Here is a 12648-nt window from a genome sequence, read left to right on the forward strand (position 1 = left end):
CCGGCCGCCCGGTACAGGGTGCAGAGGGCGCGGCCTGCTCCGTGCACCCGGTGTGTCCCGGGCAGGGAGAGGGTCCAGCCGGGCTCCCCTCAAAGGGCGAGGCCTGCTCCGCGCACGCTGTGTGTCCCGGGACGGGTCCAGCCGGGCTCCCCTCAAAGGGCGAGGCCTGCTCCGCGCACCCAGCGCGTCCTGGGACGGGTCCAGCCTGGCTCCCCTCAGAGGGCGAGGGCGAGGCCGGCTCCGTGCACCCAGCGCGTCCCGGGACAGGCTCCACTCCGCTCGGCTTCCCTCAGAGGGCGAGGCCTGTTGCATTCAGGGCAGGTCCCTTTAATTGGCTCCCGGCCTGTGTTGTGACTCCAGAGTACACACCGGGCCCGGGAGACCTTTGCTACCAGGTGCTGCGGTGGGAGGACGCGCCGGGATTGAAGGTCGGAGGCGAGCTGTGGCCGAGGACAGCTGGAACTGGGCAGGATACCTATCGCTCCCTGCTGACCCCCCTCTAGGAGATCAACCCCCGGGAAGCCGCTGTGGACCTGAGGTACACCACCTGGTAACAGGGAGGGAGTCCGCTGGCGCCCAGCAACGGAGGCTCCGTGCCGGGAGTGCCCTGAAAGCTACCCTGAGCACGGCATGGAATCCGGGTAAACTGAGTGCCGGAGAGCCTGGAATAGGAACAGACAGGAGGAGGCACGTTTACACTGCTATGGGCATATAAAGTAACGTGAGCCACTATTTAAGGAGCCTGTGGCGTATGCATAGCGCTTTAAGTATTGCTAGGAGACAGCGTGTGGTGTATACTGTGCACTGCTTCGGCTTATCAGGACCCCTATAGAGAAACCTAAAGCGCTAGAGCCTATAGCACGTCCGGATCTTCAAAACTACTTGGACCGTATGCCATTGAAACTGTGAACACACAGGTGAGAGCCTGTGGGACTTCTCTACATGCAGCCCATAGGACGGACGCGGCATTGCGGGTTCATCACACAGGATGACAGGAGTGGAAACCTCTGAGGTCCTAAAGTACTGAAGGCCTCTATCAGCTGGCCTTTGCCCCCTGAAGGATTTGCCCCCGTTTCATGGTCTTGTCCCCTAGAGATGCTGCACTAGTCGATTCGTGCGACGGTTCCAAGACCTGGTTTTTGGTCTCCGGTCCCCTGGTGATGGGGACCCTGGTACCTAAGCGATAGCTCCTGCCGGACCAGCCCTGGAGATGACCGCGATGCGTGGGGAAGTGGAGAGCAGCCGCGGGATGGTACTGACTGTCCACAGGACAGCCGTGCGGCCCGACGGGGCCCTGGGGACAGAGGAGGGGGACCTGGCGGACAGAGACCCCGAGGGCAGGGAGGACTCCCAGAGGAGAAACATCCCCCTGCGGAGAAACTCCAAGTATTACAGCTCCATGCGGATCAGCAACAAACAGCGCAAGGAGCGGAGGGCGTCTGCGCGAGAGGGCGCCCAGGGCGGAGGCACACCGGGTAAGTCCCGTTGCGTGCCTTGTTCTTAGTCTGAGCTCAAATATGTCTGGGCTGTGCATGGTGACGCTGGGGCAGAAAAGTGGCAATAAAAGTGCTCCCCCCCCCCTTGCTGAATCAGCCAGTTTAAGAGTGGCCCACATTTGGAAATCAGGACAGTTTCCAACTTGTAGTGAAGCTTAAAAGTGATTTGCAAGGTATGGGAGACGATTGCATGTTTGCTTGCTTCAGGCAATGTTCGTGGTAATATCCGGGAAATCAACAGTAAAATCCCCCCCCCCCCCAGATCTTAAAACGGGCACACTAGCAACAAACAAACCCCCCCCCCCCCCCACACACACTGACCTGTCAGACCTGCCCTTCTAGCACTCCCAGATCACCCCATAGGACAGTCCGACCCTGGAGTCCTGTCCCAGCAGGTCAGAGCTACTGGTGAATCGTTTACCAACATGCTCTGCTCTCAGTGAAATGGCACTCGGATGAGTCATGGGGGAGGCAAATAGGTAATGCAAACACGGTTTCTGATCCGAATATACATGCTCTGTATTGTATTGCCTGATCGATTTGATCAATATGTTTAATTGCCTGTTATGCTAGCTATTATGTGTTGTCCCGTTCTCCTGTCCTGATCTCAATAAAAAATTTCAAAAAAAAAAAAAAAAAAAAAAAGGTAATGCAAACACAGAATTTCGCAACTTTCTAGTGAACAGAAACCTACATGGAATGCAGAGACAGGCTCGGCTAGTCAGGATGCTGGCTCCAGCTACCACTGTTCGCCTGCGTTTTAGGTTCAGTGGCAGGGGCATGAATCGGGTGGAGACAGTGAGGCACGTTTGTTTGCCTGCTTTGATTGAGATCAAGAGGGTGTTTGTTAATGGTGTTATAGCCAGGGCCACTGGAATTATGCGGCAGGGGAGGGCCGTATTATGGGACCAGGTTGAGTAAATTGTGCAGCAAGAAAAGGCAAATTATGTGGTGAAATACGGCACAATTTGTGATAGTATTACAGTTACTGCATTATTCTCTAATTTTTACACTTGTTAACACTGTCTGGGCATTGGTTGCATCATGTTAGCACCAGTTTAACGCCCAAATAAAGCAATAAGCAGCAGAAAGGTGATCAGTCAACCTCTTGCAAAGGGCCTTCCACTGCACTGCAACACGCGCCACTGCGTTTTTAGTAACTTTTGAACCGTTTGATGTAGAAACAAATCTTTTTTTGTTAAAATCTCCACATTATGCAGCAGATGATGGATTATGTGGCAAATGCGGCAAATCTAAATTTATTTGAAAAACAGCACAGCTGCACAATCCCATAATTCCAGTGGCCTTGGTTATAGCCCACATACTGTTGGGCGTTAACAGCTGTAAATTGAGCATACTTGCCTTATTCACCTTCGGCTTGGTCCCTTAATCGTGGATCGGCTATAAACAATAGTCAACATTCTTTGCAGAGGGCATTAATGATAAAGTCTCGCTTACTTGAAGCTTTTTTCATATAGCAATATTCCAAAATAACAATACCACATCTAATGGAAAGAGGACATGGATTGGTGTATGGTGAGAGAGAAAACAGTCTATGTAGCGCGGGGGTGTCCTAAGAAATGGATAGCAATTTGGACTAAATGGAATGTTTATCGGGGAGGACAGTGTGCACCCCTATCTATCCCATCCCCTGATGACCACTGTATGGTGTAAACCTCACTGCATGTACTGTAAATGTCAAATCCATGACGAAAGTAATATACCGATGCCTATAAAGAACCGCTACTATGGTAATGTACGAAACACATATCTGTACAGCATGACCACTGTTTTAAGTTCAATAAACAGAATTATAAAAAAAAAAAAATACCACATCTGAAATTGCTTTGAGATTTGCTCCGTTTAATAAAACTGTACGATTTCTAGAAGGGCCACCACTTTACTCCCCCAAAGGAGGCGCAGTAGGCCTTTTCCAGAATCCTTGTTGAAACAAAACATGTAGACATGAGACCGTCTACATGGCTGTTTATCTCTGGGAAATCCCCTCTGGCCAACCTAACCAATCAACAGTGCTAGCTGACCTAATCAAATGGCCATGAACTTTGCACTTCCAATAGTGTTTGTTTAAGTAGCTGGGTAAGCTGGTCTGCAGGCACTTGTGTAAAGCGCCAAGTTGCTCAAGTAACGTTTTATGGCCCCTTTCAATAGCTTTTTAATGGCGTATTGAAATCTGTATTAAACCGGCCACGCCAATACCAGTAGGCCGCACACATCAGAACATTGTTCTCCCTTGTTCTAGATAGATCACATCCCGAACCGGGGCCGGTAACATTTGATATCTTACCTTTTCAATGGCCAACCTCCCTTTTTAATGGCCTAAATTGATGGGTGACCCACCTACCCCTGTGCTTAAAGCGAGAAATCCAGGAGTCCTCTCTGAACATGAACTGTCATTCATTTCCTCCAGGGAAAGCAGGGACCAGGATTGTCATCCGGGGTGTCATTTTAATAGCATTAATTGAATGGGAGAGTCAGCTGAGTTCCTCTTCAAACAAAACACGAGTATGCAATCATTGTAACAATTTCTATGTTTTTATTTCCTTTGCCACAATAGTAATTACAAAGTCCATTACCTAAATAAATCACCTTTGTCTTACTATGGTTTATCATAATTAGCGCTCCCGGTTTTTTGGTATTTATGCTTTTTAACATTTCCATCTGTATTTATCTATATTTATTTTTTAGCCATTTTATTAATATTTATCCATATTTATTTTATGTTTTGAGAATAAATGGGGTCATAAAATGGTATATTTCCACATTTATTTAACTGATAAACGTACACTCATACTTTGATGCCTGACACGTTTTAGCTAATTAAGCAGCTAAATTTAACAAAACATGAAATATTAGCATTATATACAAATATACGTTAACATATGCCTGTATTTACGGGAACCTCATCCTGTTTTTAAATCCTCATGGCGTATATCTGCTTAGTAGTTGGTCTAGAATTCATGAAGGACAACAAGGAGAGTCACTCACAAGAAGCACCATTATCATTATTTTTCCGCTTTTAAAAAATAAATACAGACAGGAAATAGATTGTTTTCTGTCTGCATTTATCTATAAAAATCAGTAAAAACTGGAAGCCATAATCATAATATTTGAATAAAAAGCAGTTCGTTTAAGCCTTATTGCACACCTGCTGAACCACTGTCCATAATAATAGTGTCATGCGCATAGACAGGAAGGGTGCATGGTAGACCCCCAACCCGCACCCCTAATTTTGACAGAAACATGCTCAGAGCATAAAAGATGGAGGACACATCAGGTTTCTTGGTTAAACTTTATAGGGCCAACATGGATCCCTCTTTGACCATATTAAGCATTCTCATTTTTCTTGACATGTGAACCTCTCTTACATAATTTACCCTTACCCAGGTATTCATAGCTATGGTCTGGATAAACCAAAGCAAACCATTCCAGAACACATTCCATACACCGGCAATTTTATTCTTCAGAAGTGTCCAATTCACCTTATAAAAAGCAGTGAAGAAGTAAAAGAAATCGTGATGGTAAAGTTGTCCACTCGCTTTTTCATTCCCTATCAATAAGCATCAGAACATCCACTTTTCACGGTTAGAGCACCATATAGAAAAATACAGAGGACCACCGTTCATTGCAAGTTTTCAGCAAGCCCATTGCTCGTGATGACCATACCATACTCGCCAATTTCTGGCGACAAAGCCTCACAGGTAGACTTAATCAAAAATCTCTCATGAGCTAATTTAAAATCATGAAGTTCCTACCAAGTATTTCTACTCTGTTTGTTAATATACATCTCTTTTCCAAAACTTCACCCACCACTGGTTTCAGAGGCAATGTTTTGCCAATACAATCATACATTCATTTATGAGGCCTCACACAGCGTTGACTCTCTGTGTTTAGTGATTTGCTGACTTTTTAGGACATCAATGGAAGTTTTGGAATCTTTGGTCTGTAGTCCAAATCTTTGGTGCAAGCACATGCACATTTTTCAGTATCCAGACAAAATATTGAAATTAAAAATATCGTCAGACATACATATATCGAGTTTGAAACATCGTCATACAGAAATATTGTGTGCAAGAATATCGTTGTCAAGAATATCGATTTAAAGGTAAGTAATATCGATTTTTAACAATTTCGAAATCATTAATACAGTTTGCATAAATGTAGTTGTTAATATCGTTTTTTAAATATTTTAAATTAATTTTGTATATATTGAAATTCTGTTATCAATTGTTTATATAATTGTTAATGTTTTTTTAATATAGTTTAATTTTTTAAAATTGTTTTGAAATGTAATGTAATCATTTATTTTGTATTTTTACTACTGTAGTGGGTTGTGGTTGTGTAAGGTATAGGATGGGAAGTAAATTAGGTATAATTAATTAATCTTACATTTTTTATTAATATTAATAATTTAATTGATTATTTATGTTAATTGTATATCTAATTTTTTTACAGTTAAGTTTCAGATGCGGGTTGTAGGTTTTGTAGGGGGGTAGGGTGGTAAGTAAATGAATTATAATTAATTTTTAATTAATATTAATTATTTAATTGTTATTTATTTATGTTAATTGTATACTTAATGTTTTATAAAGTTACATTTTAGGTGCAGGTTATGGGTTTTGTAGGGGTATAGGGTGGAAAGTAAATAAATTATAATTATTTAATTATTAGGGGCTTATTATGATGTCGGGCAGAATCACTTCCGCCCGACACCGACTAGTTCATGGGACTGACCAACACCTGGTCAGCGGTCCCAACAGCCTTATTAGGATGTGACCTAACACTGTTTGGTCACATTTCTATACTTCACTAAGGGAGAATGCATTACAGCCGTAAACCGGCCATAATGCATGCTTCCCATAGTGAAATGGGAGGTGCGGTTCATCCCTGCACCCCGTGGCAGACACCTCAAGGTGCAGGTATTAACAGGGGGGCCCATATGTGCTCCCTCGGCTTCCAACCGGAGGTCGTGCACCAAAGTGGGGCCTGCTGGGGGCCCCCAAACACGCTTTCTGGCATGGTTTCCATATCGTACAGACTGGCATGGAAACCATGTCAGAAACCATACATTGTAATCTCAAGGGCAGAAAGGCCGCCCTTGAGATTATAGGCCGGATTCCAAAAGTGAACCGTCTCTCCGAGCCCCTCGGAAGCCAGCCGGAATGACTGTCCGGTTTACTTTCTGATTACCTCCAACATAATGAGTCGTTCTGAAAGTAAACTGACCGGCCCATTATGATGCGGCCCTAAAGGCTCCGGCCAAAGGTCAGAGCCTTTATGGGCTGTATTATAATCGTCCCGTTAATGTTTAATATTCATAACTTAAATGATAATTAATGCAGACTGTGTATTACATTTTTTTGGGGTGTGTGTTGTTTTTGAATGGGTAAAGGCTGTGTGGGAATTTAATTACAATAATAAATAATTTAAAGTGATAATTATTTAAACGATTAATTATGTTAAATGTGTAAAAAAAGATATTGATTAAGTTATATATTAGGTGTGAGTTGTTGCATTTGTGGGAGTAAAGGGTGGGAGGTTAATTCAATACAATTAATTTATTGTTAGTTAACTATTAATATTGTTTAATTGATACTTATCTAAATTAAGGTATTAAGATTTTTTAAATTTATATATCAGGGTGGGTTGTTCATTTTGTACAGTTAAAGGGTGGGAAGATAACTAAATATATTCATTTTATTATTATTTTTTATTGATATTTAATTATGTAAAATGTTTAAATATTATAATTCTGAGAATACATTTTAGATGTGTGTTGTCTATTTTCTATAGGTATAGGGTAGAAAGTTATCTAAGTAATAACACATTTAAAAATAGTTAATTATGTTTTTTATTATGTTATTTATTGTTTGTGCTAGTTGTGTTGTGCTTTTTAATTGTTAATAACATTGGGCCTAATTACAATGTCGGTCGGAAAGCCTCCGACCGCCGGTTCGGAGGCTTTCTGACCGACATTGTCGGTTTAAAGTCTGACCGCCGTATTTACAATGACAAAAACAACAATTGACGGACAGAATGCAGAACAATGTCATACATTCACCCCAGTACAGAGATCTGGGCCTTAATCCATTGTTCTTTTGCTCACCGTGCCATTCCAGTTTGGACCCAGCCATATGCAAATCAGTCTTGACCCTGCGCCCAATGGGAACAGTCAAGCCCAAACTGCCAGGAAAGATCCTCCCTGGACTGGAAACAAGTATCCTAGGACCGGTTTCGGGCTTTCAGCCCTCATCAGCCAGGATAGCTTGACTCCAGTGGCATGGAGAGCACGGGACACACGTCTAGGCATACCCGTCCCACTCGGGGTGACAAATGCAAAAACAACAATTGATGGACAGAATGCAGAACAATGTCATACATTCACCGCAGTACAAAGATCTGGGCAGTTTGGGCTGGACTGTTCCCATGAGGCACAGGGTCAAGACTGATTTTCATATGGCCAGGTCTAAACTGGGGTGGCATGGTGAGCAAAAGAATGATGGATTTAACCCAGATCTCTTGACTGGAGGTGAATGTTTTGATTTGTTCTGCATTCCGTCCATCAATTGTGTGTCTTTCGCTTTCTCGCCCTAAGTGTGCCAGGTATGCCCAGAGGTGGGCCCTGGGCTCACTGTGCCACTGGAATCAATCTATCCTGGCTGAAGAGGGGTGAAGCCCAGAAACCGGTCCGAGGATGCTTGTTTCCAGTCCAGGGAGGGCCTGGCTTGGCAGTTCTTGCTGGACTGTTCCCATGAGGCACAGGGTCAAGACTGATTTGCATATGGCCAGGTCTAAACTGGGGTGGCATGGTGAGCAAAAGAATGATGGATTTAACCCAGATCTCTTGACTGGAGGTGAATGTTTTCATTTGTTCTGCATTCCGTCCATCAATTGTTTGTCTTTTGCTTTCTCGCCCTAAGTGCTCCAGGTATGCCCAGACGTGGGTCCTGGGCTCACTGTGCCACTGGAATCAAGCTATCATGGCTGAAGAGGGGTGTGTCTTTTGTATTTACAATGACGGCGGATGGAGTATAAACCGGCCGGAGAATCCGACTGGGTTCCGATGTGCTTAAGGTGCCCATCGGCCAGTCAGAAAGGTCTCATCATCCCATAAGGCGTTTCTTCCAACTGAATTATGATGGCACTCTCTGACAGCAGTTCCCTGCGGGGCACCTATGATGCCCCCTTTACACCCCTGCAGTGTGTCGTAGGCACCGTGAGGTGAAGCCCTTGGTGCAGGGATGTGTAAAAACTTCCATTTTTCAATGGGAGCTTGTGCTGTGGGCAGTTTTTTCACCCGCCACACAAGCTCCCATTGACAAATGGAAGTTTGCGACCACACCATGTTCCGTCGCATCCTAAGTGCGGTGTTGGAACCGCCGACCTGAGGTCGGTCGGTTCCCCATCCGCAGCGATGTCAGGGACATTGTATTTATTGGTTGTGATTATTTTCAGAATACATGTTGGTATTTTAATTAAAATATTATTTGTGTTTATGATATGTATTAAAACATTGTAATAAATATGTAATTTGCTTATTTAAAAAAAAATTATATAGAGATATTTTATATTAAATATTTATATTTTGTGTTATTTTGAATTGTTTGAACTTATTTTATTTTCTTGAAGTGAATTAGTCTGCTTCTAATGTTGCGCAGAGTGCTGTGGGAATAGTACATTTTACCTCTCCGCAGTCCAACACTTTCCCTACTTTTGTACTGACTGGAGTGGAAATATAAATGATACCCTTCCGCAATCCAATTCTTTCCCTTCTGCTGAACTGACTGGAGTGGGAATTATAAATGTTACCCCTCCTTAATCTAAGACTTTTCCTACTGTTGCAGTGGCTGGAGTGGGAGAGTAATTTTACCCCTCTGCAATTCAACACGTTCCCTGCTGTTGCATTTGTTGGAGTGCGAATAGTACATTTTACCCCACCGTAATAAAATATGTTCCCTACTGTTGCACTGACTGAAGTGGGAATAGTTAATTTGACCTCTCCACAATTCAAAATGTGCCCTACTGTTTTACTAATTTGGAGTGGGAATAGTAAATGTTACCCCTCTTGAGTCCAACACTTTCCCTACTGTTGGATAAATTGAAGTAAAAATAGTAAATGTTTCATTTGTAGAATTTTATAGCTTAGTGCCCCATTATGATGGCAGCCGTACTTTGTCTGCCCACCACCGTAACGGAAAACGGGACCGACTGCCAGAGGTGCGTCGGTCCCGCAAGGCCAATTAAGATGCGCCCGCCACACTGGCGGGTGCATTCTTGCCATTAACATTGCGGCGGGTGGTACTGTAAACAGCACCTGCCACAATGTTAAGGGAGCATGATGTGCATTGCAATGCACAACGTCTCCGCCATGGAAAGGAATGCACACTGCATGCATCATAATATGGATGGCTGCCGCCGCGAAACGCACCGCCATACTAATGTGGTGGTGGCTAAATGGGCTGTGGATGGTGGGCAGATCGCCACAGCTGCGGGCGGATCGCAACCGCCCGGCTGGCGGTGGTGATCCACCCGCGATCGTAATGGGGCCCTTAGTTCCTATTGTTTTAATTTGCATTATATTTTTGTGTAATTAAAATTATAATTAATGCTTTTAATATGTAATATATTTCTAGTTAATTTAAATTTTCTGTTTGCTTTTTCATTTGTAATTAAATAGATTTTTTTTAACTTTTATGTTATTGAGTGTATGTGTGTGAATGTATATGTGTTATATTATTACAATTAAAATAAATGAATACATTCTAATTTAAATTGAAAGTATTAGTTTAATAATTTTTAATTAGATATAAGAAGAAAAAATATATATGTGTGTGTGTATGTATATATATATATACATATAAATATATATATATATATAGTGCGTTTTAGTGTTGTAAATAAGTATAAAAGTTATAGTTATTTTAAAAGTAATTAAATATGTTTTATTCGTATTGTTTTACTGTTACTTTTTGATACATCTTGGGGCCAATTACGATGTCCGGCGGAATTACTTCCGCCAGACACCGTCTGGTAAACGGGACTGACCGACCTCTGGTCAGCGGTCTCGACCACCTGATTTGGATGCGACCGTACACCGTTCGGTCGCATTCTGACATTTCCCTACGGGAGCATGTGTTGGGGCCGTAAAGTGACCGTAGTACATGCTCCCATAGGGAAATAAGAGGTGGTGTTAATCCCTGCACCCCGTGGCAGGCACCTCAAGGTGCCTACCACGGGGTGCAAGTGTTAACAGGGGTGCACAGTGGTGCCCCCTCGCCCCCCAACCGGAGCCCGTGCACACAAGAGGGCCCTGCTAGTGGTCCCCAAACACACTTTCCAACTGGGTTTCCATGTTGGAAAGGCAGGAAACCATGCATCGTAATCCCAAGGGTGGAATGACCACCCTTTGGAATTATGGGCCAGCCTTCGACTGGCTGACAGACTCCTTGAGCCCATCAGACGCCAGCCGGAATGACCGGTATAGTCTGTTTCAATTCTGATCGGCCATCGTAAGAAGCCCCCTTATGTTTAAAATATATATATATATACACACACACACACAATATTTTTGACAATGATATTCGTGACAACAATATTTGTTTCATCCTATATTTTTGTCATTTACATTATAACGATAGGATGACGATAATTTTGACCGATATTTCTGTCACAATATTTTTGTAGACCGATATTTTCAGTTTATTTATTTTGTCACTGAACTAAATTTTTCAGAACGTTTGACACTGAGCCACCAGACGGAATTGGGGGTCTATTTATGACCTCGAAGACTTCGGTTGCAAATCACAGGATTTGGTTGTGTCTTTATGATGATCGGTTGAAGTTTTCCTTCTTGAGTGCAGACTCTGAAAGTTGAAGCCCACGTATCTCAAACTGTTCAACTCGCTTATATAACCAGCATTCACACCATATCCCCTCTAAAATGTACACATCATAATGCAGGGCTTATTTCGAGTTTCCCACAATAGTCCCTGTTATTTACACCTCAGAAGTACTGTTCTAGAGATGGAAAGACCGCGGAGTAATAGTTTTCAGAGAAATACTGTGTGGTAATCTGCGTTTCTGTGCGGATTCCTGCATGTTGTCCTCCGTGTTTGACAGGTGATTTTTGCTCTTTTTATTGCCCGAAAACTCAATGTGAGCCCATAATATGTAATCCTGACGGGTCGGGTAGATTCCAATTACGAGGGCACTCGTAATGAGGCCCTGTGTGGTAAGTAGTATCCCTCTGAGGGATTTTAACATACACATCGTAGCCATAAAATGCAAGGCTGAATCCCAGCTGTGATCTAGCAGGGACGCCCCTTGCCACAGAATCCAAAATCTCCCCGTAGGAGCTCTCTATTGATGCTCCCAGTACAAAGTGCAATTCTGTGATATTCTATTAATTTTCGCAAAACTGTACCTCTTTTTTTCGTAGTTTTGTTACTGGGAATATGATGCTTTAACCCTTTCCGTGCTCATGACGGAACCACTCCGTCATGAGCCACGGGTGCCGTGTGCTCATGATGGAGTGGTTCCGTCATGCTGCGGCCGTTGGCGGCCGCTCCGCCCACGCGGCGCTAATTCCCCGCCTGTGCGGGCGATTAGCGCGGTGGGCGGAGACGTGACGGAACCACTACGTCATGAGCACAGCTCACCCGTGACTCGTGACGGAGTGGTTCCGTCACGAGCACAGCGCCACTGCAACTGCCCCCAAACCCCCCCAGCGCCGCGGCGGAATTCCTGCCGCGGCGAAGGGGTTAATGACAATATGTTTTCATCTGGCACACGTAAGGAAATATATATGAAACAATTATAGTAATGTAGTCTTCAATCCTGGTTTCTTCAGTTCATTGTAACTTCGATAGCTACCCCCATCAGCCTTCTCTGTAGCCATAGCCAACACTTGTTTCGTCAAATTTGCGACTTCATCAGTGCTCCTTATTATGAAATTTCGAAATATGTGCTTGTTCATAGATGGTTAACATTCAATGCTCCATCCGTCGTGGTAAACTAACAGTGTCTTTAGGGAATGTGTAATCTCCCGGTGTATATGGATAGCCAGAGTAAGTATCGCCCCGTAGAGTCGAAGATTGTACGTGTGTGTTCGCCGCATGAAGAAATAAATTAAGTG

The 12648-nt window shown here is 43.6% G+C and overlaps 1 protein-coding gene across 1 annotated transcript in view; it reads left to right on the plus strand.

Annotated features, from left to right (window-relative positions):
- The first annotated feature begins 292 nt into the window (after positions 1-292).
- The window catches only part of NGEF (neuronal guanine nucleotide exchange factor), a 979475-nt gene continuing 967119 nt past the window's right edge, over positions 293-12648 (plus strand). Inside the window, exon 1 of the mRNA XM_085634692.1 lies at positions 293-1475. Coding sequence (XP_085490818.1) covers positions 1211-1475 — 265 coding nt within the window. The 5' untranslated portion in view covers positions 293-1210. The remainder of the gene's footprint in view (positions 1476-12648) is intronic.

Source organism: Triturus cristatus, chromosome 11, assembly GCF_964204655.1.
Source record: "Triturus cristatus chromosome 11, aTriCri1.1, whole genome shotgun sequence".
Taxonomy (NCBI): Eukaryota; Metazoa; Chordata; class Amphibia; order Caudata; family Salamandridae; genus Triturus; species Triturus cristatus.